This window comes from Siniperca chuatsi, linkage group LG8, assembly GCF_020085105.1.
Source record: "Siniperca chuatsi isolate FFG_IHB_CAS linkage group LG8, ASM2008510v1, whole genome shotgun sequence".
Classification (NCBI taxonomy): Eukaryota; Metazoa; Chordata; class Actinopteri; order Centrarchiformes; family Sinipercidae; genus Siniperca; species Siniperca chuatsi.
Window position 1 is genome coordinate 27729641 of NC_058049.1, and position 27976 is coordinate 27757616.

Sequence of the window (27976 nt, forward strand, 5' to 3'; positions counted from 1 at the left end):
CCAGTCTTTCACACCCAACCTGGAAAACACGACAGCCAATTCTATTTGTTATTCTGAATTTGTATCTGAAGTCTCAGAGTTTTTATCAAGTTTAGTCCTTAAAACAGATAAAGTAATTATTGTAGGTGATTTCAATATTCATGTGGATGTTGAAAATGATAGCGTTAGTACTGCATTTATTTCATTATTAGATTCGATTGTCTTTTGTCAGAGTGTACATGAAGCCACTCACTGTTTTAACCACACCCTCGACCTTGTTCTGGTATACGGCATTGAAATTGAACATTTAATAGTCTTTCCACAGAATCCTTCTTTATCGGACCATTACTTAATAACTTTTGAACACCTATTACTGGACTACATTCCATTAGGCAAAAACTCTTACTCTCGATGTCTATCTGATATTGCTGTGGCTAGATTCAAGGAAGCGATCCCATCTGTATTTAATTCAATGTTATGTCTCAATATAACAGAGCCAACAACCTGGAAGAATCTCGTTTAGTCTGCCAAGATAGTCTTAAAACATAATGCCAGAGCAGTTTACTACTCATCATTAATAGAGGACAATAAAAACAACCCCAGGTTTCTTTTTCAGCACTGTAGCCAGGCTGACAGAGGATTCATAGCTCTATTGAACCATGTATTCCTATAGCCCTCAGTAGTAACGACTAATGATAAAATTTTAACTATTAGAGAAAAATATTTAAAAAAATCATCTAAGCCATCAACCTGTCTGTTAGACCCCATTCCAACTAGGCTGCTTAAAGACGTTTTACCCTTTGTTAGCACTTCTTTACTGGATATGATCAATCTGTCTTTATTAACAGGCAATGTACCACAATCCTTTAAAGTAAACTGTAATTAAACCGCTTCTTATAAAGCCCACTCTTGATCCAGGGGTTTAGCCAACTATAGACCTATATCTAACCTTCCCTTTCTTTCTAAGATCCTTGAGAAAGCAGTCGCCAATCAGTTGTGTGACTTTCTAAATAACAATAGTTTATTTGAGGATTTTCAGTCTGGATTTAGAGTGCATCATAGCACAGAGACAGCACTGGTGAAAATTACAAATGACAATGGACTTCTCTCTGTACTTGTCTTGTTAGGTCTTAGTGTTGCGTTCGACACCATTGACCATCACATCCTATTACAGAGACTGGAACATGTAATTGGCATTAAAGGAGCCGCACTAAGCTGGTTTTAATCTTATCTATCAGATTGATCTAAGTTTGTACATGTTAACGGTGAGTCCTCTGTGCACGCCAAAGTTAGTCACGGAGTTCCACAAGGTTCTGTGCTTGGACCGATTCTATTCACCTTATATATGCTTCCTCTAGGCAATATTATTAGGAAATACTCCATAAACTTTCATTGTTATGCTGATGATACCCAATTATATCTATCGATCAAGCCTGATGAAACTAACCAGTTAACTAAACTTCAAGCATGCCTTAACGACATAAAGGCCTGGATGACTTGCAACTTTCTGATGTTAAACTCTCAAAAAACTGAAGTTATTGTACTTGGTTCCAAACACCTCCGAGACACATTATCTAAAGATATAGTTACTCTAGATGGCATTGCCCTGGCCTCCAGCAGCACCGTAAGGAACCTCTGAGTTATCTTTGATCAGGATTTATCCTTTAACTCCCCCATGAAACAAACTTCAAGCACTGCCTTTTTTCATCTACGTAGCATTGCAAAAATCAGGCACATCCTGTCTCAAAATGATGCTGAGAAATTAGTGCATGCATTTGTTACTTCTAGGTTAGACTACTGCAATTCCTTATTATCCGGCTGCACGAATAAGTCCCTTAAGACTCTCCAGTTGATCCAGAACGCTGTGGCACGTGTACTGACAAGAACTAGGAAAAGAGATCATATTTCTCCAATATTAGCTTCTCTGCACTGGCTCCCTATAAAATCCAGAATACAATTTAAAATCCTTCTCCTCACCTACAAAGCTCTTGGTCTGGCACCATTGTATCTTAAAGATCTCATAACACCATATTATCCGACTAGAACACTGCACTCCCAGAATGCAGGGTTACTTGTGGGTCCTAGAGTCTCCAAAAGTAGAATGGGAGCCAGAGCCTTCAGTTATCAAGCTCCTCTCCTGTGGAATCACATCCCAATGTGGGTTTGGGAGGCCGACACCATCTCCACATTTAAGAGTAAGCTTAAGATTTTCCTCTTTGATAAAGCTTATAGTTAGGGCTGGCTTGGGTGAGTCCTGAACCATCCCTTAGTTATGCAGCTATAGGCCTAGACTGCCGGGAGACCATGATGCACCTCTTTCATCTCTCCTTCTCTCCCTCTCCATCTGTATGCATTTTTATCCCCTTACTACATGTTACTAACTCGACATCTTCTCTCTCCCGTAGTTTTGTCCTCTCTCCTTCTGTTGCTTTCAGCAGGTATTTCTGCCTCCGGAGCAGCAGAGATTGGATCTATGGTTGTGGGCCACCTGCTGCCCCCGTGTTCCTGCTCGACAACTGCTACTGCAGTTGTTGTTATTGGCTCTGTTACTAATACTGACATTATTTTTTCTATAGCTGTCATTCCTATTATTATTAATTCATTAATATTAACACTACAATTACAATTCTACTATTTTTCTAGGTGGTATTTGCATTGTGCCTCCTTCAACAGGAACACCCAAGAACACCCACTAATTATACATTATGTTCCAGTATATCAAGTGTACACCACACCAATAAAATTTCATGTACACAGCAGAAAGTACTAGCAAAACATATAATACAATACACTGTAAAACACTATAAAAACAGGTCAGAAAATAAATTAAGTACCAGGTGGGTATAAGTATAAGATAAAATAAGTGTGAAGTACCAAGTGGGTTTACCGGTTGATGATGATAATAAAAAAATAAGTGTAGCTTATTGAGATTATTAAGATATTGCACAGCAGTAATGGAGGTATATAATATCAATATCAATAATAGGAAAAACTAACATAGGAAAACAAAATATTGCACGGGAGTAATACACAGAGTATTGCACAATTATTCAAGTATGGCAGAGATGTAATGATCAATGTCCAGTTTAGTGATCTAGGGTCATACAGACTAACCCTTAGAGGGAGGAGTTAAAGAGTTTGATGGCCACAGGCAGGAATGACTTCCTGTGGCGCTCTGTGGTGCTTTTTGGGGGGATGAGTCTTCCGCTGAAGGTGCTCCTTTGCTTGACCAGCATCTCATGGAGTGGGTGGGAGACACTGTCCAAGATGGCATGTAGTTTGGCCAGCATCCTCCTCTCTGACACCACCGCCAGAGAGTCCAGCTCCACACCCACAATGTCACTGGCCTTACGGATCAGTTTGTTGAGTCTGTTGGCGTCCGCTACCTTCAACCTGCTGCCCCAGCATGCAACAGCATACAGGATAGCACTGGCCACCACAGACTCATAAAACATCTTCAGCACTTCAGCATTGTCTGGCAGATGTTGAAGGACCTCAGCCTCCTCAGAAAATAGAGGCGGCTCTGGCCCTTCCTGTAAACAGCTTGAGTGTTCTTGGTCCAGTCCAGTTTATTATCCAAGTGTACTCCCAGGTACTTGTAATCCTCCACAATGTCCACACTGACCCCCCTGGATGGAAACCGGGGTCACTGGTGCCTTGGGCCTTCGTAGATCCACAACCAGCTCCTTAGACTTTGTCGCATTGAGCTGCAGATGGTTCTGCTCACACCATGAGGCAAAGTTCCCCACCACAGCCCTGTACTCAGACTCCTCACCACCACTGATACATCCCACCACAGCAATGTCATCAGAAAACTTCTGAAGGTGGCAGGACTCTGTGTGGTAGCTGAAGTCCGTGGTGTAGATGGTGAAGAGGAAGGGAGAGAGGACAGTCCCCTGAGGGGCCCCAGTGTTGCTGACCACGATGTCCGACACACAGTGCGCCAGGCGCACGTGCTGTGGTCTGCCAGTCAGGTAGTCCACAATCCAGGACACAAGGGGGGCATCCACCTGCATTGCTGCCAGCTTCTCACCCAGCAGGGGTGTGTGAAAGCCCTGTGAAAGCACTGGAGAAGTTAAAAAACATGATCCTCACCGTGCTTGCCGGCTTGTCCAGGTGGGTGTGGATGCGGTTAAGCAGGAAGATGATGGCGTCCTCAACTCCCAGTCGGGTCTGGTAGGCGAACTGAAAGGGGTCCAGGAGGGGTCTGACCATGGGCCGCAGCTTTTCCAGCACTAGTCTCTCCAGGGTCTTCATTATGTGGGAGGTCAGTGCCACTGGTCTGTAGTCCTTGGAGCCACTGGGACGCGGCGTCTTTGGCACAGGAACGAGGCAAGATGTCTTCTACAGAACAGGGACCCTTTGAAGACTCAGGCTCAGGTTGAAGACATGTTGAAGGACTCCACATAGCTGGGGGGCACAGGCTTTTAGCACCCCGGGGCGAACGCGATCGGGGCCTGCAGCCTTGTTTGAGTGGAGTTTCATCAGCTGTCCTCTCACCTGGTCAGCAGTCAGGCACACAGCAGAAGTTACAGGTGGGGGAGGGGGGGGAGTCATTAGTGTGAAGAGGTCTGTTAGCCTGATGGGTAGGGGGGGAGCAGAGTACTCAGAGGAACTTGAGGGCCGACAGCAGCTGAGTTAGAGGGGGGATGAGCAGGAGCCGGTGTGTCGAATCTGTTAAAGAACAGATTAAGTTTGTTGGCCCTGTCCAAGCTGCCTTCAACTCCTCTGCTGCCAGTCAGTCTGAAGCCAGTGACGCTCTTCATGCCGCTCCAGACCTCTCTCATGTTGTTCTGCTGGAGTTTCCGCTCCAGCTTCCTCCTGTACTTCTCCTTGGATAGCCCTCACGTCCTCCCTATTGCCATCAGTAAAGGCCCTCATCTTGGCATTCAGGATGTCCTTTGTTACCCACGGTTTGTTATTTGGATAACAATGGACCATCTTAGTTGGGACATTGCAGTCCACACAGAAGTTAATGTAGCCAGTAATGCACTCAGTGAGCCCGTCAATGTCCTCTCCATGAGGCTCACAGAGTGCATCCCAGTTGGTCACTTCAAAACATTCCTGCAGTGTCTCGTAGGCCTCCCCTGACCTTCTCCTCACTGTTCTTGTGGTTGCGGGCTGCCTTTTAACCAGAGGCACTAGCAGGGTTTAAGGTAAACCAGGTTGTGGTCTGACCTACCCAGAGGGGGAAGGGGGGAAGAGCTGTATGCATCCTTAACGTTAGCATACAGCAGGTTCAGTGTCCTCTCCTCTCTAGTAGGACAACTCACTTACTGGGTGAAATTAGTCAGCGTTGTTGAAACACTGACATGGTTGAAGTCACCCGAGATTAATATGAGTGCACTCGGGTGTTGAGTCTGTAGTTGTGCTATGGCGGTGTGAATGGCGTTGCACGCCGATGCCGGGTTAGCAGAGGGGGGGATGTAAACAGCCACAACAATGACATGTGAAAATTCACGTGTCAGATAATATGGCCTGAGTCCCACAGCTAACAGTTCAATGTCCAGGCTACAGATACTCTGCTTGATGGTAACGTGACCAGGGTTAAACCATCTGTTGTTAACCAGTTGCACCCCTCTCTCTTCCCTCGCCGCTTCGTTCCACCTCTGCATCCTCGGTGTGTCCTCCTCCAGATCTCGGTGGGGACATTGGTTATCCTGGGCGCCATGCCGCTCGGCTTCAGCGCGATCAGCTGTTCCCTTGTGTAAACAATGCAGCCAAACAGCTGATCTGCAGTGGTGCCCTGACCGAGTAGCAGAAGAAGAAGTTCCACGGCGAAAAAAAGTACCAAAACACTTTCTACCCTCATTTTCGTAAGGAGCGTAGTTTAAATTACACTTACACACAAGTTACTCAAGTTTGGAAGAAAAAGGAAAGTTAAAAGTTGGAAAAAGTAAGACGACGAGACGGAGCTACAGCAACGGGCAGCAACGGGCAGCATGCGGGCTGTCTAATTGACATGTGTCATCAGACTGGGACTCTTAATAAACATGTGAAATTTGGAGCAGATCTGAGTGGAGTCGAGGTAGCACCGTTACAAATTGCGAAACATCGAAACATGTAAACACTGTTCAATTAATGCTCAATCTCTGAACAACTTTTCATCATGAATGACTTTAGATTGCAATAATATCATGCACCATATAAATTTTATGTGAATTGGAAGATGATTGTCAGAGAAGGCTGACTTCCTGTTGCCAGTAGGTGACACTATGACAATAACTAACTATTGCTATATAGATTTGTTCAGGGAGGGACTCTTATCATACATGTGTATGATATGAAAATATATTCAAAATGGTCAACTTCCTGTTGGGTTTAGGTCATATCACTGAGAGACTTTTTTGTTGGTCTTACATGTGCCTCCTAAATTTTATACATGTGGGTGAAACCGCAAGGAGGGGCTGAATTTTTGAAGGCTGACTTCCTTTTGCTAGTAGACGGTACTATGACTATCAGTTTAGGGATGAAGATGTGTTCAGGCCTGGACTCTTATCCAGCATGTGAAGTTTGGGGCAGCTGGGACAATGTAAAGTGAAGTTACAACAGCTATGACTTTACGTCACACAAAGCCTGTCACATACTCACGTGGATCCTTGAAAATGCCATCTGTTTGTGTCACAGCTACCATCCCAACAAAATACTTCTCCTCTTTCTTCATTGTCTTACTGGAATCACATGAATTGCTCTTCTTCTTTTTCTTTTTCTTTTCAAATCCTCTCGAGTCCTCGTTTCCAATTTCGCGCTCCGATTCCTCCTCTGACTCCATTTCCACCAATCAAGAACACACATTAATAATGCTTGCTTGCTGGATATCATGCGTAGACCACCCCATGTCAATTCGATGTAAATCGGATGACTTAAGTCAGGGCCACTTTAGTCAAAGAAAACTTGATCTGCAGTAAGTTAGATTTAGCGGTATAGCTCTGTTCTGGGACCTTCCTGCCCTTCCATGTGCATACGTGGAAAGCCTAAAGCAGGGAGAGCAGCAGCATGACCCCACTCCGTGCATTTACATGGAAGTGGCAGCAGGAGGAGCTAGCTTAGCAGAAGAAAGCCAATTAGACTAAAATTGCATTCAGGATTGTGTGCTGAGCTTGACAACGTGGCCTGCCTGAACTGATGCTATGCTGAATTTCAGTCAGGACCACTTTAATCAAAGAAAACTTTTATTTGATCTGCAGTAGTTACAATTGGCGGTATGGTTATTGTCTGGGACCTCCCCGCCCTTCCACGCCATACATGGGAAGCCATGAGGCAGGGAGAGCAGCAACAAGACCCCCAAAATGACCATACCAGGCAAACCTGTCTGGCCTTTGTTGGGACTCCACAGATGAATTAATTAATTCGGGTGATTTAACTTTTGTAAGGAGACTGCATTCTCTTTTGTCCCACAATCCTGAGAGCCATTGAATGCAGCATTGGCCAGTTTGACCTGTGACTGGGATGTCACCAGGTCAAGAAAAAGGTAAGCGATCATTTGTTCTGTCTCTCTTTCTCCTGGAATCCTTCACTACGGACGGCCGTGGCCGTCCTCCTCTCAGTGTGCCCTACTCTCAGCAGACACCTACCTGACCTCTCTCCTCCTGGCTTGAAGGCCTATTAGATCTCTGCAATAAAGTTTAGTGTAAAAGACTGCCACACACAAAGCCTGCCAGCTAACTTCACGTGCAAAGTTAACTGGCAGGAGCACGAAGCATGTTAACGCAGAGCAGTTAACTCTGTAAGGACAACCACAGACGGAGCGACCAGCTTCCTCCAATCTCTACAAGCGGACCCTGCACAGCAAAAGACGCTTCCACAGCGGAACCACAATTCTTCCCAGATTGGCTCGCCTACAACAGCTAACGGCAGCACCAAAGCCACCTCTCTTTCCCTCCCACGGACGGGTAATGTAACAACTGGGCATAGCATTAAATAACAGTGTATATAGCTAAACAAAGGACTGTTTAACTTTTGTATATATGACCTTACTGATGTGTTTTCATTGTTGTTATCTTCTCCATGGTTAAAGTGAGGTTATTATTGTAACCGTAGTTCTCAGCCACTGCTAAATTGATGTTAGATTATGCTTTTAGATCTTACTGTTATCTCAGGAGCTTACTATATCAGACAAATAATGATCAGTGCAGTGAGAGAAAGAAAGGAGCATTTTAAGATCTTAAATTAGGATAATCTTATTTTGAATTTTTCTTTCCTCAATGACCCTAATTTGCTTCAATATACAGGTGGCAGTTTAATGAACATGCCATCGCCACCAGGAAAGTCTCCACAGCTTCTGAGAGCAGAAAAAAGGGTAAATTCTTCTTCCTGCCACGTAACACAAATCATCTAATACAAAACATTCAGGTTTTGTAACAAATTAATCACTATGCCTTGGAAAATGGGTTGACAATGGTATTGTATTGGTTAACCAACTTGTTAATGCTGATGGGCAGTTACTAATGTATAATGAATTTCTCTCTGAATTCAGGTTACCAGTTACAGCAAAAGAATATGCAGTGGTTTTTGATTTGATGCTGTGCCAAGGAGTGTGCTGCAGCTTCTTAGAGGTTCAGCATAGTAGTATATTCCTTGGAGAGGTTGACATTACAAAGAAAATATGCTTGAATAAATTCATCTGGAATTGCATACAAGTTTTGTTTTTCTTGTCTTTCATTTTCTTTACTTTGTACTTGTACGCCTGATATGGACAGTTCAGTGTATATATTGTTAATGTATTTGTGTTATCTAAAATACTTTTTTATTTTTTTATTTTTTTTAAAGGGAAGTGGAACTACTAATGAATAGCAGCCTATGACCTTCACATGCCCATTACGTATATCTGTCCTATTCTGTTCATGGTCACAAAAAAGCAAAAAGTAGCAGAAATGTTTTTAATTTCCGATTTTAAAACTTTTCATATCTTATTTATATCATATTATTAATAAAATAAAACATGTTTATTTCATAAACAATTCTATAATATTTTCTTAACTGATAAAAACCATTCAGGCACTAAATGTGCAACCCAATTTGGGGTCCTTCAGCTGGTGCATGGTGCAACATGTGTTGGATAATTCCAGAACAAGCGTCGCAGTTTTTTTGCTGTTGCGGTCTTAAGACAAGCAGTTCTGCTGGACCTGAGCTCTAGCTTTACCCTGGACACGCCGTCTGGAAGTCTAAAGACACCCGGAGATTTTACATCTTTTAGCTATTCTTCGCTGTCCAACAGTTCGGGGAGTCTGTTTCGATATTAAACGCTGCGGACGTTTTATTAGATTCAGTTAGCCGAGTTGTCAAAATGTTGAGTGTCACCAGAAGCGTTTCAAGGACTCTCCCGACAAGGAACTGTACAAGAAATGTGTCCTCTTTGATTAAGAAGGTGAGTTTCAAACATACTCATCTAAGTAAGTTACATACGCTAATGTTAAGCATAGTTACGAGATTTGACCAGCAGCCGACTAGCTTAGCATGCTAACAGTGTTAGCTTGAGGCCAGCTTTTTTAATCGTGACTATCAAGACCGCATTTGTAGTTGGCTATGAAGAAGCGGCCTGTGTTATTTAATTGACACAATCAACACGAATATTAAGTGGTGTTACGCAAAACAACGTTGCCACTGTGTTCATTGTTGCTTAACTTAAAATGCATGAGTTCGCATTTACGATGCTGAAGTGACAAGTTTGGTGGTCAGGTGTTTAGCCTACATTTGACGTCTTACCTGTCACGCATTTGGTTAAACTACACACTGCACTGTGTTTAAATAATAACTGTATAAGTATCTTATTTACTATTTTTAAGTCAGCATGTATGCTGTGAGATATTGGCTTACTGGTTCGACAGACTGACGCTGCTGAGTGACCTTCAATGAGGTGTCCCCACCCCCAACATGCTGCAATATTTCTCACATGTTGTTCCAAAGTTTGACTAACACATTCATAACTTATTGATCGTCTACATTATTCGTTTTGCTGCTTCTTAACATTAATTTGTTATTTTGTCATAGATGACCTGATAGACGCCTGTCAGTTTGGCAGCTGTTTTTCAACATTTTACCACCTTCAGATTTTAAGATGTATGGAATATTTAAGTTTGTGATCTTGTTGCTCGTTTTTCCATTTCTACACATTTCTGATAAAGTTCTTAAATTGAACTTTATAGTTATCATGTTATAAGTAACATGATTTGTTGTGACATTGATGAAAATTAAAGAACAAAAACAACTGAAATTAAGTATTATTTATATTGTATTAGGTTATTGCTAAAAGACAATATTTTGTAGCAGCTGTGTAACTGTTTTGTTATGTGTTCATAGGCATGCTGGAGTGGCTTCCAACCAGACACACTCAGAGTTCTGTCCAGGAGGGACTATGCGTGAGTATCTGCACAAAACCTAAAATGGCATAAAGTGTCCTGAAAATATGCAGTTGGAAAATACATGGTGGTGGTGGTAGTAGTAGTAGAGTCAATAAGTAGTTGATATACACTAGCAGAAATACAGTATGGTAAATGTCGCAAGTTCCAATCCACATTTATAACTTTGAATTATAGGTTCTCACATAGGTACTCAGTTATTAGTACCAAAGAGTAGGATTTAAGTTTTTTTAAAAATTATATAAAGTAGATAGATATCCTATGAAGATGAGGTAAACATCGTGTAACTGTTAAAAACATTGTAGTAAAACTTATGATACATTTATTATTATTATTATTACAATGTATGTGTTGTGTGTTGTAGGTCAGAAGCAGTCAAGGGTGCAGTCATTGGCATTGACCTGGGAACCACCAACTCATGTGTCGCAGTCATGGAGGGGAAACAGGCCAAAGTGAGGATGAACAGACATTTCACACGTCTGTCATAGATAGTACAGTATGTGGTCAGCTTTCATAGCTGAGCTGATCAACGTGAGCTTTTTGTCCTCGACAGTTCGATATGTTTACATTGAAAGTTAAATGTTGACCATTAAGGGGCCAGTATACTCTATCAGAAGTGCTTGGTGGGTGGTCGAATAGCTTTGGAAACGCCCTTCTCCCACACCTTCCCTATGTCGGGGGGGGGGGTTCTGTCCAACACCGAGGATACGACATTCACACTAGAGGCTGACCTATGGGTCATGGGATTCTGGCGGGATGGGAGTCAATTTCACTATTCATTACAAGACTGGGAAAGGACAGGGGGGAAAAAAGTCAATGGGAGCGGGCAGGATGGGAATCATAAGTCAGTTTTTATATATAAATATACAGTTCTAATATGAATAATTTGGGGTTTTTTGTTGTTTTTTTTTTTTAATTAAAAAAAATTCGGGAACAGAATGGGACAGGAGTCATTCTTCTGGGATTGGAACTGCACAGAAGTATTTTTGTGGGAGTGGGATGGGAAAATCCACTCTAATTCACACCCACTTTGTGACACCCACTTTGTCATGATTGGTCAGCTGTGCGGAGGTGAAAAATGGAGCCAGTGTTCTCTATAACTCCTTTTTTTTTTTTTTTTTTTCATTCTTGACATAACTTTTTCTCACATTTTTCATGTGAACATGTATTCTCCTTATACACTCAAATATTTCAGTTTCTCTCTAAATCGGATTGAAATAAACTTGTGATGCCCTTGTTAACATGTTACTTCAGTGTGGTGCAGAATCTCTGGCCTTCAGATGTAGCTGTATATCTGATTAGTGGCCACATCCTGACACACACAGAATCCATTTTCTGCCTTGTAGTGTATATTTTAGATAAAAGTACATATTTGAGAGATTAATTTTTATTTGTAAAATTAAGGTCCAGGAAAGGTTACAGTTGATGCTGGCATAGAAATTGTTTTTACAAACAATGTCTTGTGATAGTATTTTTGTGTTTACTGGAAGGAGGAAAAACCCTTGCAAATGCAATACATTTTAGGCTTGAAAACATTTACTTCAATACAGACAGGTCAATTAAGGCTTTTTGACAGGTGTGATAGTTTGAATTAAATTTCAGCGAAGGAGTGAAACTGATTAAATTCCTAATCAGGCACACAATTTGCAAAAGCTGTTTCACCAGACTATAAGCCTGTTATTTTAAGACAACATTTGGGACCTCTGACAGTTACTGCCTCTGGCATTTAATGTATACAAACAACAATTAGTGCATTTTGGAAGTCTGTGTGTAGTTTTTCCTTGATTGATTTCTTGGGTACAGATTGCTCCCATCCCATTTACTCCCTAATGCCTCATGAATTTCTTTGATACTAATATATTTGGTAATGGTGTAACCAAATATGTGGCTTGATGTTAGGTGATACAAAAACATGACAGCATGCTCCATGGAGCTGAAAAATGGTTTGTAATAGCAATAGCTTTGTAAGCAGAGGAGTGTGCAGCAGCTCTTACAAAGTTGATGCCTTGGTGTTTTCTCTCGCACATTAAAAACTGTGGAAGCTTCATATAGATACATTTTTATCAGGCTGTCTTAGTAAAGAGTCAAAGGATGAGTTCTCCAACTAATCTTTGCTCTGACATCAAGCAGCGACACTATGTGAGATCTCAGACAGACAGTCAAACTTACCAGGAGGTCCAGTTTCTTTTTGTCTTTCAGACCCTCCTTTTTTCTGTTCCTGACTCAGTACAGTCATTGAGGCTCACAGGTCGGATAACCACTAATTTCAGGTTGAAACATTTTCAACAGCTGACATGTTGTTCCCCCTTTTATTTGTGGCACCTAGAGTGACACTGCCTCTGTTAGTTTCTATAAGTGTTTTTGTTAGTCTTTCAATGTAATTTGTTTGCCTTCATGCTGTGTCTGAATATCACTTTTCTGTGTAACTGAATTGCAGCACTCACCACATTTGCTTTGGAAAATTGGGTTTTCTCGTAAACTGAGGTGTTTGGAGAATGTTAGACCAATCAAGTTCTGACACAGTCTGTATCTCTAAGGACATTCTTATCTAGTGTTAGTAGTTTTCAGTTTAGTTTCGTGGAAATAAGGATCTGTTTGTAAAAAGAGGTGATTATACAATCTGTAAGTGAATCTGTATGTGATATTATTATGCAGATAAAGAGCAGTAGTTTGACGGACAACTTGGAGTAAACAAGGCAGTCAAATAGTGCATCAGTCAGGGAAGACTAACAATGATGCCCCCAGTCTGAAGTTTCATGAAGTCACTAAAGAATTTCTATTTGTCTCTCAGGTGTTGGAGAACGCAGAGGGAGCCAGGACAACTCCGTCAGTCATCGCCTTCACAGCAGATGGGGAGCGTCTGGTGGGCATGCCCGCTAAACGCCAGGCTGTCACCAACCCTCACAACACACTATATGCCACCAAGAGACTGATTGGACGTCGCTATGATGACGCAGAGGTCCAGAAGGACCTGTGAGTGCATCTTTGGCCTATTTAAATCAATTTGCATTATTGCATTTACTCACTTCAAAAGTAACGTATGCTAATTACTTCCTGGGAAATGGTGATTAATGTCACCACTTGCTGTTGTGTGGTGCAGAAAGGTTGTAGTAGAGTAAATATACACTTTAAAGACATCCCATCAGGATCAATTTCCTGGGATAACCCCCCCCCATTGTGGATACAAACTACTGAAAAAACTTATACCCAGATGAATAACAAAAAGCATTGAGCTAATGTTTGATATTTTAGACAAAATTACTAAACAAATAAACTGTTTGCAAGTTAAATTTGTTTCTTTTCATTAACAGGAAGAACGTCCCCTTCAAGATTGTACGTGCATCTAACGGTGATGCTTGGGTGGAGGCTCATGGGAAAATGTATTCCCCTAGCCAGGCTGGAGCCTTCGTCCTGATGAAGATGAAGGAGACTGCAGGTATGACCGCAACTGCACTGGTGATTCTTTGATATTTACATTATCCATATGTGATCATTAGTTTTTGTAATGATTTGGTGTGTGTTGCAGAGAACTACCTGGGAACCAAAGTGAAGAACGCTGTGGTCACTGTACCAGCGTACTTCAACGACTCTCAGAGACAGGTACACACACACACTTACTTCATGCCACTCTCAAGCTGCAGTTTTATAGGCCAGTGTGTATCCATTCCGAGTAGAATTAGTCTGATTGATAATTCCTATGAAAGTATTTACATGAACACTAAAACAATCGGATAAGGTGTCATGTTTCAGAAAGAACAGCTCTAAGGTTTCTGAAAAGGTGTTTGAAAAGATGAACTTTTGTCAAGCACTATTATGTTTCCTGATGTGCTTTGGTATTGGTAAGTATTCACCTACTGGATTTTTTTTAAACACAAGTTCCTGTGTATCTCCCAAAACTAGTAAATCATCTATTTGATTGTTTCGAATAGAAAGATGCACTACTCGGAATATTGCACGTAAAACTTCATTGATTTAACTGAAGTAGGTAAGCATGTGCAGAAAGGGGATAGATTATCCAACATACAAAGTTATTGAAAGGAGCATTTAAAAAAAAAAAAGTTATTCTTTAGGGAATAAGGTTTAATTTGGTATGAGCCAATTTGTTCTGATCAGATTTGATTTTTATGTGAGGCATTTTTTTTTATTCTCCATGGAGTACTTGGTTCGTTTATTGTGGAATAAAATACAACCTTTCTACACCTACTTTTCAAAGTGAATCATATCCCACTCCTGTCTCCACCTGAGGCTCTACCAAAACTTTAGATGAGGAGAGAGCATCATTCATTAGAGTTTCAGGAGCTCTGGAAACATAATGTTAACTATAAAAGGTTTTGGAAAAACTAGCTTCTCTGATCATACCTGGGGCCTGTTGCACAAAAGTAGGATAAGGGATTAAGCCAGGATATCTTGGTGATCCTGGCTCAATTGATCCCTAATCCGGTTGCACTAAAGCTGGATAGGGTGCAGGAGGATATGTTATGGTATAAATTACCATGGAGATTTATTCTGTGGAGCTAGCCTGCTCCAGACCAGGCTAAATTCCAGGATCTATTTAATCTCATCCCTAATGTCAGTCAGCAGTCGCCACAAATGGAAACCAATAGTTATTTCACTGCTCACTATACATTGTTATCACATATAACTAGACCCACTGTCATTATTTAAACGTTTGTGATCATTAATTTCAATCATTTTGGATAAATAATGATTTTTAGATGATGTTGCTATCATTAGATAATTTACAGTTTCCAATAGACTATAAGGCTATATATAAAATGATAGAATATTAGGGCCACAGAGGGAAAAAAAAAAAGACAAGTCATAATATTGTAACCAGTTGTTTTAAAGGAGGACAGTTGTTAAAATGACAGATGTGGGGCATTTCGTGAAATTGTACTTCAGTATGGTTTCATAAACAAAGACATGCTGATGTGCCAGAATATGAAGTATCACATTGTCATAACTATCAAAACTGTAAAAAGAATATGTTGCTTTTCTGCAGAAAGAACCAGCCTCATAAATTTATGACTTTATCCTTTTTCCTCAGTGGGGCCCTAGTACTCTGTCATATAAACAAATACACATTCCATATGAATATAAAAACACAATGTGTAACATTATGTTCCTTTATTGAATAAGGACAAAACAAAGCAGGTAAACTATCAGCTCCTTTCAAACTGAAGTCACAGTGACTCTACAAGATGGAAAGCACAGAATCAAAGCATATTATACAAAATGATACATACACATTCAAAGGTCTGTATATAACACACCCTGCATGTCTGCACACTAAAATAAATGCAGGACAAATCCATACACATCAACTGAACAGACAAATGAATGGATGCAGTAGCCTCCCTGCAGCCTTGTATTACACACAGTATACCGCACAAACATCATAAGAGGCCAAATTCGTAAAAAAAACAACCCAAAAAAACCCTATTTCCTCTGCCACAGCAGGACATTTTTTACCTAAATTGAAAGCACACATACTAACTAAAATAATTCAACACATATTGGTCCCTCAGCAGCCGACCACTGTCGTCATCAGGGAAGATTGCCGGATTGTCCCAGTCCATGGCTGGTGGCACTCTGGGGGCCCTCTCCTTCCTCAGGCAGGCCACATTGTGGAGGACAGCACAAGCCACAGTAATATCACATGCCCTAACAGGGTTGACCCTTAATTTGTGAAGGCAGTGAAAGCGTGCCTTCAGGAGGCCAAAGGTCATTTCAACTCTGGCCCTGGTCCTGGCATGGGCATGGTTGTAGGCCTGCTGTGCTTCCTGGGGTCTGTGAAAGGTGTCAGGAGAAAAGGCTGGCAGCCATACCCCCTGTCTCCCAGCAACACACCAGAGAATTCACCTGTCAACACAAAATCTCATCATTACTACCTCATAAACACAGTGATATTCTTGACACAGCCATGATGGTTATAAATAGGGGTTGTGTGGCTTACCTTGTGATAGGCACTGATAGATTTCAGAGGCCCGAAAGATTCTGGAGTCATGGACTGAGCCAGGCCATTTTGCCACAACATTGCTGATCACACAGTCAGCATTGCAGACCATCTGAAATCATAAGATGAGGAATATTACACCAATCAGTGCACATCATTGGCAATGCAGAGTGTTCACAAATGGACAATATCAAAAGTTATGTTCACCTGAACATTAATGCTGTGAAAGGATTTCCTATTCACAAAATCGGCCTCATGGGCACCTGAGGGGCTTTTATCCTTATGTGTGTGCAGTCCACTGCACCAATGACATTGGGGAAACCTGTCACACAAAGTAATGAGTATCCTACTATGTGTTAACAGTTGTCCTGTAATTTGTAGATCCTCTTACCTGCAATCCTATAGAACTCCTCTTTCATGTCACAGAGTCTTCTGTGGCCAGGGAAGGAGATGAAGACATCTGCTAATGCTTTGATAGCCAGACACACACTCCTTATTGTGCGGCAAATTGTGGCCTTGTTCAGCTGTTCTGCATCCCCACTGAGTACAGGAAGGCTCCACTAGCAAAAAGCGCAAGGCCACACAAACCATTTGCTCCACACTCAGTGCATGGCTCCGTGCAGTGCGGTGCTTAATCCTGGGACCCAGTAGTCTGCATAGATACCTGATGCCATCTGCAGAAAACCTGTATCTTTCATATAGATGGTCATCAGGGAAGGCCAGTGGGTCCAACCGGTCCCTGAAGACCCTTTCTCGCCTGAAGGCTCTCCTCAGCACAAGTGCTTCTTCATCCACCACATCTCGCAAGAATGGGCATGCCATTGTCAGAGCAGAAAGGAACACACAATTTTGGGCCTTCATATAGGCTAGTGGCCACACCTGGTGCTGGGGGTGGGCAAAAGAGGCCGGTGCCTTATAACGATGACTTGGTTGTACTGATTGCTGTGAAAATAAAATATACCTTAGAAAGATGCCACCGTCCTGTGTGCTCACAATAAGAGCTCATATGTCATGGCTCACTTGACTTTACGAGAATATACCTAATTTTTATTTTGAGCTGTGTCATCTTCTTGGAGCTGGGGAGGAAAGAAAAATAATGATTAATACATTTGTGTTACAGTTAGCATACAGTGTACATTGAAGGCATATCTCACCTCCCTCTCAAGTTTTTTTATTTCAAGGTCCAGTTTCCTAATTGTCCTCTTTTTATTTTCGACTCCAGTGCAAGATTTTCTATCTTTTTCTTCTTGTACTGAATGTCTATGTCTGCCAGTTCTATTTGGCGCGAGGAGGTGGTTGCCATACAACTTTCTGATAGCTTGTGAGCTCTGTGAACACAATACAATTAGCGCAGCTGGAATTTGGCAGGATGTGGTGTCCTTTTATTAATACGCACTATGTTGCCAGGCTGGTTTTCCCACTGTATAGCATCTGGGTCCTGTAAAAGAAATTAGATTTTTGATTTTGATGAGGACTCCTCACCATTGTAGAGTAAATAGTACTTTCACAGTCTTAACATGATACCTCATGCCTTCTGGAATCCACAGAGATGGTCTCCTCCTCATCATCGTCTCCATCATGTGCTGTTGCTGCTGCACTGGGGCTTTCACCCTATCACATTTAATCGGATTCATATTGAAGCTAGTAGACAAGACATGCCAGGCCTACAGTATGCCTTTGATGGAGTACTCACTGGATCAGCATCGTCTGGTGCTTGTGCTGGTGGCTCTAACAGGAACACAGTGCTTCCAGACACTGCAAGGCAATAGGTAAACCAAAGTCAGACAGTCCAAATTGATTCAATATGAATGTGGTTGTATTCCATGTAGAGATGGAAGGACATACCTTGAATGAAGCGGGTGGCATCTTGGGAGGAACCTATGCTCGTCTCTTTCCCCCCAGGGATCCCCTCTAAGACGGGCCTGCCTTTATTTAGCTCCAAGGCCATGTCCTCTGCTGGGGTAAGGTCAGCCTTTGGTGACCCACCACCCATGCCTTGTCTGTGGGTATTCTTTTTCACTGCTAAAACAGTACAGACAATGTGTGAGCAGGCACCTTCTGGGTACAATATATGCTTGTGCTTTGTTAAATATTAGTCAGGGACCATACCATTCTGCAGAATGTTCTTGTATTTGATTTTGACCTGCTGCCATGTCCGTTTTGGCCCGTTCATGTTTAATCTACATCACACGCACACACACACACATTCTTTATCACAAGAACATTTAATGGAGTCACACTGACAAAAATGACTTGGTATTTTTGTATTGTTTTCAGTAAAAATATATAAAAAAAAAAAAAAACTAAAAAGATGTATTTTCTTGATTTTCTAAATGACCTAGCAAAATAAGTATAGGTTTAGACCAAAAATATAAACTTCAAGTAAATGTGTGCTTAAAACAAGCAAAAAATTTAAATATCTGTCAATATAATAAGAAAAATTCTCTTGAAATAAGTTTACTTTTTCCATAAACACTTACTTTTAGAAAAGTTCTCTTGTTTCACTGGCAGAGTTTTTTGCTTATTTTCCTAGGTTATTTTGCTCTAGAAAATATTTAAGATTTTTTTTAGATATTTTTTTTTGACTGAAAACAAGACAAAAATACTAAGTAAGAAAGACATTTTTGCAGTGCAGTGAGCAACCAACCTTGGGTCCTTTTGAAAGGCGCTATATAAATTAAAGTGATTATTATTATAGCTCATCTATGTATTCAAGAAAATTTTATTTATATAGCACTTTTCACAATTGTTTCATTCTGTCAAAGCTGCTTTACATTAATAAAAGCAGGGGAAACACAAAAACCGTGGACAACATAATAAGCAGAGTACAACGGCTAAGATTAAACCGTACTGAGCGTAGTAACGTAAAATAATAATGTAAGGCTTTAATAATAATATATCATAGCTTTATACAGTGTGATGGAGTTACGTTACACAATTTCACTCATATATGCAGTGCATTTCAATAAAAAATTTAACCGTTTCATAATTACAGTACAACTGCGTTTTTGGAGATGTGAATTAAATATTTGATTTGTAATTGTGATGTTTCAGCGGAGCGGTGAGTGTGTAATTGTGCACTACTTACGCATTCAGGCGGTCTGCAATACTTTGCCACGCTTTTTCTCTTTGCTTTATCACTGTGGCGGTGTTGCCTTTCTTCTTAATTATATCTTTTACCTCCTCGTATGCCTCCATGAGGATTTGTGCTTCCGACGGGGGAAAGTACGCGGCTCTAGTTGCCATGGTAAATCAGTTAATCTGTGATCTGTGGCGGGGTCTATTTGAGTGAGCCGTGAGCGCGCACCTATCCAGGATTGGTTTCACCTGGCTTAATGAATCCGTGTCTGCTCATCCTGGCTTGGTCTTTGTGCAACCAATTAAGCCTGGACGCACATGTTTTGGCTTTATTGAGCTCAGCTGAGTCATTTATCCCGGATGTCTTAATTCTACTTTTGTGCAACAGGACACTGTTTGGTAATTCCTGTAACCTTTCTCGTAGTGTGGACAAAACATTGCATGGCCAGCACCCCACAACATTATCAAATGTATTATGTATTTCTGTGACATCCAGGCTACCAAAGATGCTGGTCAGATTGCTGGTCTGAATGTACTGCGTGTGATCAACGAGCCAACAGCCGCTGCTCTGGCCTACGGCCTGGACAAAACCCAGGATAAAATGTGAGTAGAGAAGGACCAGTACTACACTGCTGGTGTTTACTACTACAGTCAGTAGTATCAGTTTGTACTGAAACATGGAGATATATAAGTGGTTCTGCATAGAGAAACACTTAAAGTGCTTGATATTTTACTTTTTTTGCTGCGCCTGTGTTAAACGGACTTGTCTGTTTCCAGTATTGCTGTGTATGATCTGGGTGGAGGTACGTTTGATATCTCAGTCCTGGAGATCCAGAAAGGAGTTTTTGAGGTGAAGTCCACCAACGGCGACACCTTCCTGGGTGGAGAGGACTTCGACCAGCACCTCCTCAAACACATTGTCAAGGAGTTCAAGAAAGAGGCAAATAATTTGAGTCTCTCTGTTCGATAAGCCTCTCACCTGTAGTTCAGTCTGCTTTTCAGGATTTGATGTGCGTTATTTCTTGCTTTTTCAGTCTGGTGTGGATCTGATGAAAGACAACATGGCTCTTCAGAGAGTCCGAGAGGCTGCTGAGAAGGCCAAGTGTGAGCTGTCCTCTTCACTGCAGGTACACAGAGCACCTTTATCCTCACAGGTGTCAAGTCAAACTACACATTTATTACCAGTTCATATACAAATTTAGTTCAGATGGAAAATTAAAAATTAGGAATTGTACCCAAAACTTACAGAGTAAGAACATACACTTTGGCACTGAATTTGTCTATTCTTTACTGTCACTTATCTAAGATTCTTTAGCCTTTCGTAGAAAAGGTTTCAGTCGTAGTCTTCTGGACACTGTTTTCAGAATCAAGATGTTTCGGCTCCCATCCGGAAGTCCCATTTTTCACAATTGAGAATAACTTCCGGATATGAGCCAAAACGCCTTGATTCTGAAAACAGTGTCCAGATGACTACGACTGAAACCTTTTCTACGATAGAACATTCCTGGACAAATGAGGAACTACACCGTCTTATTCTTTAGCCTTGTACCCACAATCCAGCTCTGTCATCTGTCTAGACAAGTGTGTGTCTCTGGCTCATTGTTAATAGAGCTGGTAAAGACGGTCCTGTGTTGTACTTAACTGCAGCAGGTTCTGTTTCTGAGTCTGCTGCTGCTGAGCTGCTGCAGAACTCAGCCCAGTTAGAGTGGACAGTCCTGATACTGACAGCAGGGCAGGCCTAGTACAGGACCAAACTTCTGAACTTTTTAATAGCACTAAATTTGATTTTTTTCTTTTTCTGAATATTTTGTGCAGATATTCATGGGAGGAAGGAGGGATGGATTTATGTATTGATAGAGGGATTGATTTGTTTCCTCCAGAATTTAAATTAAACACTCACCACAGGACATTAAACCCACTGAAACCCAGGGATTAGGGATAAAAAATCTAATGAAAATATCATATTGGAATCCATTTGAGATTTGGTTCTTTACATAGAAACCCAGTATAGTATTGATCAGTTCTACTGCATCATATCTGAGGTACATGACAGTTTTTCTGACAATTATTGCACTATTTATTGGTTAAACCTTAATCCTCTAAAACCAAGCGTAGCATCGATGCTACACTAGACATGTTCTACAAAACATTAAATAACTTTATAACCGTTTATGATGGAGACAAGCTTTGTGTCAGAGTCACCAGATTCTCAGCTTTCCGATGCATTTATGACAATCGGGGACGATTTATGGTGCGTGTGATTACATGATAGGGAAACAGAAGCTTAATGGCTCCACTGGAGTGGAAATTTCCACAGTGCGCACTCTGTACTACGAGTTGGTAGGAGCGCACAGATATAGGAGAAAGACTGTAATGACCAGAGACATGTTCTTCGCCATTGCAAGAAATGTGCACAAGTGACCCAGACAAAGATATCGTCAATGACAGGGACAAGGGCACTCCTGGCTATGACCCACTGCACCCATAATTCCATCAGGGATGCGTGCAAGGCTTTGTGACAACCCAGGAAACAAGTTGCTATTGATGAGCGCATGGTTGCCACAATAGCCAAAATTGGCATGTGCCAGTACATGAAGGCAAAGCCTACAAAGTTGGGGGTGAAGCTTTTTGTGCTGGCCGACTACAGCAATGGCTACACCGCTGACTTTATCATTTACACAGGACAACGTGGTCATTTCACTCACAGATGAGTCACACATGGGGAGAGGATACCACCTCTATTGTGACAATTTTTACATAAGCCGAAAACTCTTCAAAGACCTTATGAGCAGGGCTATGTTGCATGTGGCACTTTCTGGGACACCCGAAGAGATACCTTTTGAACAGTGAATGCATTCAGCAAAAAAAGCGCTAGGGGTTCCATCAAATGGATCAGGGAACAGGAGCTGCTGATCATCAAATGGATGGACACCAGAGAGGTGTCAGTGTGCTCCACCATCCACAAAGTGTTCAGTGGTCAGACTGTGACGAGGAATGCAAAGGACAAGGAGACGGGAAGCAGGGAGAAGGTCATCGCAGTACCTGATGCTTTGACTGACTACAACAGGTACATGGGGAAGTTGACCTCTCTGACCAGCTCATCCAGTACTATTCTCTGCGCAGGTCAAGTACTACCTGCTGTACCACTTTCTGCTGCAACAAACAGCTATATACTGTACCACAAACAGTGTTCAAAAGTACACAAGACTCACCTGGAGTTCATGGAGGAGCTGGCTGCTGCGCTGTGTGGTGTTTAAAGGGATTGCCCCACCCCAAACAGAGGAGCAGATATGTCCCGGTCTGCATAAGCACCAGTAGAACCCTGACGGATGAGTAGAACCCTGAGGGGGCATCAGGGGCCACCACTGGATAGGGCAGGTCACCTGGTACAGCCCAAAAGGGACACAGACGATGTGCAAATTGTGGCAAATGTGCCACCTGAAAGTGCCGTCACTGTGACGTTGTCTGCTGGCACACAGAAACTGCTTCACAACCTGGCAATAGGGTACAATGTAAAAGTTTGGAGTGTTTGTGTTTTTAGTGTTTTTCAAAAACACAAATTTTATTCTACTACAAACTGCAGTCTTCCATATATATTTTCTAATGATATATAACACTTTGATATTTACTTTGATTTTGACCAAAATATAAAGTCAGCACCAAAATTGACATTGTCAACACATACATTGTCAAATTTTCGTCTAAAAAAAATAAACACCCAATACAGTATCCTACAAATGGGTGTAGCTCACTGAGGAAAAGGTGTATTTGCACAGAACTTCACATGGAGCTCCAAAACACTTAAATACAACTTTTCACATTTGATAAAAACAAAACTGAAACTATTAGTAAGCTTTAATGGCTGTCATCGGTGACCGTGTCACATTTTGTTCTTGGATATTTGAAGTGGTGAAACCGAAATGTGATCACATTGTTTGTTCTCTCTTGCAGACTGACATCAACCTTCCCTACCTGACTATGGATGCCTCTGGTCCCAAACATCTCAACATGAAGCTGACTCGCGCTCAGTTTGAAGGGATCGTGGCTGACTTGATCCGCCGCACCGTGGCTCCCTGTCAGAAGGCCATGCAGGACGCAGAGGTGTCCAAGGGAGACATAGGAGAGGTGCTGCTGGTTGGCGGCATGTCCCGTATGCCCAAGGTACAGTATACCCCTGAGCCTACAGGTCCTAATAAAAAGTTTTTAGTCTAGATTTTTACATTATGAGAAGGAGGATATTAATTCACACGTGGCTACAAAAATGTCAAGGATGACACCAATCTAAGACTTATTTCCACTGTGGTCCTTGATTTAAAGATGCAAGAGTCCAGGTGGCAAGGTGACATTATTCTGCCAACAAGCCCATAGACTACCTAAAATGGGTAACACGGTTATTGGGTTTTCTGGCAGCAATTAACAGTCACAACACACATTAATGTTGCAGTGGAAATCATGTTAATTTACATTGAACCATTCCATTGCTCTGCAGGTTCAACAAACGGTTCAGGACCTGTTCGGACGCGCTCCCAGCAAGTCTGTCAACCCTGACGAGGCCGTTGCCATAGGAGCAGCCATCCAGGGTGGTGTTTTGGCTGGTGATGTCACTGATGTGCTGCTGTTGGATGTGACACCACTGTCACTTGGTATTGAGACCCTGGGCGGAGTCTTCACCAAACTCATCAACAGGAACACTACAATTCCCACGAAGAAGAGTCAGGTACTTAAACCAACACTGCATGGTGTGATTTTGCCCAGAGTGACTGCTTTTCATTGAGCCATTTGCCTCTTTCTGTTGACTCTATTTTTAAAAAGGTGTTGACAGGTGTAAAATGTAAGTGTAAACATGTCCTAAAGTTATTCTTTCTGCTCCCCTCCAGGTGTTCTCCACAGCAGCTGATGGACAGACTCAGGTAGAGATCAAGGTGTGTCAGGGAGAGAGAGAGATGGCAACAGATAACAAGGTGCTGGGTCAGTTCACTTTGGTGGGAATCCCCCCTGCCCCTCGCGGTGTTCCTCAGATTGAGGTCACCTTTGACATTGACGCCAACGGCATCGTCCATGTCTCCGCCAAGGACAAGGGCACAGGCCGAGAACAGCAAAGTAAGTGCCTGACTGAATAGTCAGTAAGCTTGCTAACAAAGTCTTGTTCCAGTAGACAAATACTGAATATTTGGCTTAAATGAAAAGGTTCATTAATGAATTTGGTTTGGGAGCAGCATTTTAGGGATTTTGCACCATTTGTTCTCTGCCTTCTTTTGTTTTTATCACTAGTTTTAATTAGCAGATATAAATGTCAAACTACTGCTCGCTGATTGTCTAAACAATCTCTCCTCAGTTGTGATCCAGTCATCAGGAGGTCTCAGTAAAGACGACATCGAGAACATGATCAAGAATGCTGAGAAGTACGCAGAGGAGGACAGGAGAAGGAAGGTAAAGACTGGAAACAGTGACTTGGATTAACACAAAAATGAGTCTGTGTTTTAATTGAATGGTTGATTCACTGATATGGTTTTGTCTGTGTGTACTTCATCCCATCTAACCCTCATTTTATTGTGCACAGGACCGTGTGGAGGCCGTCAACATGGCTGAGGGCATCATCCATGACACAGAATCCAAGATGGAGGAATTCAAGGACCAGCTTCCTACTGATGAGGTAAAACTTAAATCTTTATTTTTAGTTTACAGTGATAAAGTTTGTGGTGTAAATTTGCTTGTTTGAATCAAAAAATTTAGTACTTGTAGTTTTTGCCCAGTCAATCAGTTAATTGACATTCCCAGTTGTGCTTGCTTCATGGATGCATTGAATTAATTGTTGAGATAACGTTTATCTAGCTGTCTGAAAGTCTAGAATGATGGGGATATAGTAAGTAACCACATACTGAAAATAAGGGTTTGAGTCCTGCCAACATGGCCATAGACATGTAACACTGTCTGCTGTACTATGTATTTGTAGCACGAAGATGATCCTTTTGTGATTATGGGTGATCCTCCAGTTTGTACTGGTCATGTCTTTTACACATGACCCAGCTCATCATTCATGTTTCCTCTCCGATCCGTAAACTCACAGTGCACCAAGCTCAAGGAGGAGATCTCAAAGGTCAGGGATCTTCTGGCCAACAAGGACTCAGAAACAGGAGAGAACATCAAACAGGCGGCCACCACCCTGCAGCAGGCATCGCTCAAACTCTTTGAAATGGCATACAAGAAGGTAATCCTCTAAAGAATTGACCAAGGAGATATTGTACAAAAACAATTGAGCGAATGAGAGAAACAGGGTATAAACATAGTTGATGACAATGCTGGGAAACATGAAAATCAATTAAAAAAATTAAATTGCCACATAATGTTGGATGTAGTTTGATGACATACTTGTTTCAAAATTATTGGTGTACGTGTGCATCAAATGGCTTTTTTTTTTTAATGTAATTATTTCTGAGGACATTTCCTTGTAAGAACTATGTAATTTGGTATTAAATTATGGGGAAAGACCTGCTCTATTTAAACCCACGTTAATATTAATTCATTATTCATTATACTCATTGAGGGCTGCAACTAACAGCAATTATTTTCATTATCGATTCATCTGCAGATTATTTTCTTCAGATTTTTCGATAAATCCTTTGGTCAATTTTGAAAATAGTTGCTAATTATTTGTCAATTGACTAATTGATTAATCGACTAATAGTTTCAGCTCTATTTATTGTGTTTGATGTAGACATGACAAATGTTCAGCAGACCTGCTATCCACTGACAGACTAAACAGACTGGGTTACACTAGCAATCATTTGTAATGAATTAATTGACACTGTCTATATTTTAGTACCTATAATAAATACCAAACCACATAGTTCTTTCCAACAAAAATCCTAAGAAATCCTTAGAAAATTAATAGGAAATTGCAGACCTGTAAAATACAGCATTATCAGATTCAGTCTGAAAATTTCACATGCATGTTTCTCACCTGTAACATATCCCTTCCTTCCTGCAGATGGCAGCAGAGCGGGAAAGCAGTAACAGCAGCTCAGGCTCATCAGAGGGAGAGAAGAAAGAAGGCCAGCAGTAGACCTTTATACTTGGGTGTCACAGGGTTTCTATGACAACAGAGGACTGTCCGGTTAGGAGGTCGATGGGGAGGGTGGCAGTCTTGAGTGACAAGCTGAATCATAGTCATTCTCACCGTAATATATTATTCTACTGTGTTTTGGCAGTAAAATATTCTAGCAAAAAGATAAATGTCAGTGTATGCTCCTCCATGTGTCCTATGATATCTTGTCTGTTTGTAATTTAATTGTCTCATAAACATGTATGTTTATTTTTACAAAGCTGTTCATTTACATTATGAGGTAGTAAAAGGTCTTTTATTTTTTTGCATTTTTTTTTTTTGTTTGTCTAAGACATCAGGCAGGTTTCGTGTTTTTTGGCTCCATCATCTGAAGCAGTTCGGCTTGTTTATGGCTCTGAGTAGTTTTTGTTGTTTGTGAATTCAAAAGCTTGTACACTGTTCGAGCTTTGGTACCGGGAACAGCCCTACCTGGTCTACATAATGTAATATTGTACAGTGCTCTACGTCAATTATAGCTGTCTTGTTTGAATGGCAATGGCTAACTTGGAGGTGGGAAGTTACTGTACAAAAATATATAAGTAACTTGACACTTCTCAGTTGTCCTGAGTGCACCCTAAAGACGTATAAACTAACGCGAAACTGCAGTGATGAGGTGATTTAATCAATTTTATTCTTGAAATCTGTAAAAATGCATCTGCAGCACTCTGGGAGAAATAATGATCATCGTATTTGTTCCTATTTCTTCTCATGTCCTGTGACATTTAAACAGGCTTTTCAATGCCAGAGGATGTAAGGCTAGAGTAAACTTTCGTACAGACTAATGGCGGGAAGGACAGACTATAAATAAATATGTCTGTGTGAGGCGGAGGTAAAACTTTAGTTAATTTGTCTCATTTTTGATGTAAAAGAATGGAAGGCCTTGATCTGTCTTAATTATTTGCATCCTCTTCTGCAGCATTCATCTTAAACAGAGCAGAGTTTTGACTGTGAAATACATGTCTGAAGGTATTGCTGACTCCAGCTAAACTAAATATAAGTCAGTTGAATCTGGATGTTGAAATTGTACAATAGAGGATGAGGCCTTAGATTACTTCTCATTTCAGACAGACAACAGGAGCAAGAGTTGGGATGCAACAAAACAGTACATGAATGGGGAAATTTAATGAGCCCAGCCATGTCATTCTCCTCCAGAGGGAAGTTTTGTAGCTGCCGTAAAGTGCTCTGTGTAATGTGATTGTTGCTGTTTGCCTGCCTGATAGTGATCCCAGGAGCTCTACACAAGAAGGGAGCAAAGAGGCAGGCAGAAGGCAAGGTATTGAATTGAAATTGGGGGGAGGGATTATATTACTGGAGTGAAAATTGAGGGTCATGGAAACTTGCTGTCTTTTCTAATAAAAATCTGAAATGTGACTGTGTGGTTTGATAATAGTTAATAGAATCAGTATGTGCAGTAGTTGTTCTTTCTTAACATGTTTATATTAAACTGTAAAAAAGGCACATTAATCTGTCCAATACTTAAGTTCTGCAGGCAGTGGCGTGGTG

General features: G+C 41.3%; 2 protein-coding genes and 1 pseudogene across 3 annotated transcripts; 1 reads left to right on the forward strand and 2 right to left on the reverse strand.

Annotated features, from left to right (window-relative positions):
• Positions 1-9015: 9015 nt before the first annotated feature.
• On the forward strand, positions 9016-27844 carry hspa9 (heat shock protein 9). The gene is made up of 16 exons (XM_044204973.1): positions 9016-9346; positions 10279-10337; positions 10702-10789; positions 13129-13310; positions 13649-13773; positions 13864-13937; positions 19868-19974; positions 20149-20311; positions 20406-20498; positions 23323-23532; positions 23861-24088; positions 24249-24471; positions 24707-24801; positions 24932-25024; positions 25439-25579; positions 26360-27844. Exons 1-16 carry the CDS (start codon positions 9266-9268, stop codon positions 26432-26434), a joined length of 2037 nt encoding a protein of 678 aa, XP_044060908.1. The 5' UTR covers positions 9016-9265; the 3' UTR covers positions 26435-27844.
• On the reverse strand, positions 15165-17184 carry LOC122880153 (annotated as a pseudogene).
• Positions 17182-19861, reverse strand: LOC122880159. 2 transcript variants are annotated; one of them, XM_044205008.1, is made up of 8 exons: positions 19382-19861; positions 18403-18473; positions 18139-18315; positions 17987-18048; positions 17818-17904; positions 17690-17731; positions 17334-17369; positions 17182-17235 (listed from the first exon to the last, which is right to left on the reverse strand). In XM_044205008.1, the coding sequence occupies exons 1-7, from the start codon at positions 19537-19539 to the stop codon at positions 17334-17336; spliced, it is 633 nt and encodes a 210-aa protein (XP_044060943.1). In that variant the 5' UTR covers positions 19540-19861; the 3' UTR covers positions 17182-17235. The 2 variants fall into 2 exon arrangements, with proteins under 2 accessions (XP_044060943.1, XP_044060942.1); XM_044205007.1 differs by lacking the exons at positions 17182-17235; positions 17334-17369 and having other exon boundaries at positions 17588-17731.
• Positions 27845-27976: the final 132 nt, after the last annotated feature.

Coding starts and splice junctions, on each gene's coding strand:
- LOC122880159 (XM_044205007.1), bottom strand. CDS start 19,539: ATGGCAACTAGAGCCGCGTACTTTCCCCCGTCGGAAGCACAAATCCTC. Junction 18,474..19,381: donor ATTGCAGACCGCCTGAATGC/GTAAGTAGTGCA, acceptor CGTGTGATGTAG/ATTAAACATGAACGGGCCAA. Junction 18,316..18,402: donor CAAGAACATTCTGCAGAATG/GTATGGTCCCTG, acceptor GTACTGTTTTAG/CAGTGAAAAAGAATACCCAC.
- hspa9 (XM_044204973.1), top strand. CDS start 9,266: ATGTTGAGTGTCACCAGAAGCGTTTCAAGGACTCTCCCGACAAGGAAC. Junction 10,790..13,128: donor TGGAGGGGAAACAGGCCAAA/GTGAGGATGAAC, acceptor TTTGTCTCTCAG/GTGTTGGAGAACGCAGAGGG. Junction 19,975..20,148: donor GACAAAACCCAGGATAAAAT/GTGAGTAGAGAA, acceptor GTCTGTTTCCAG/TATTGCTGTGTATGATCTGG.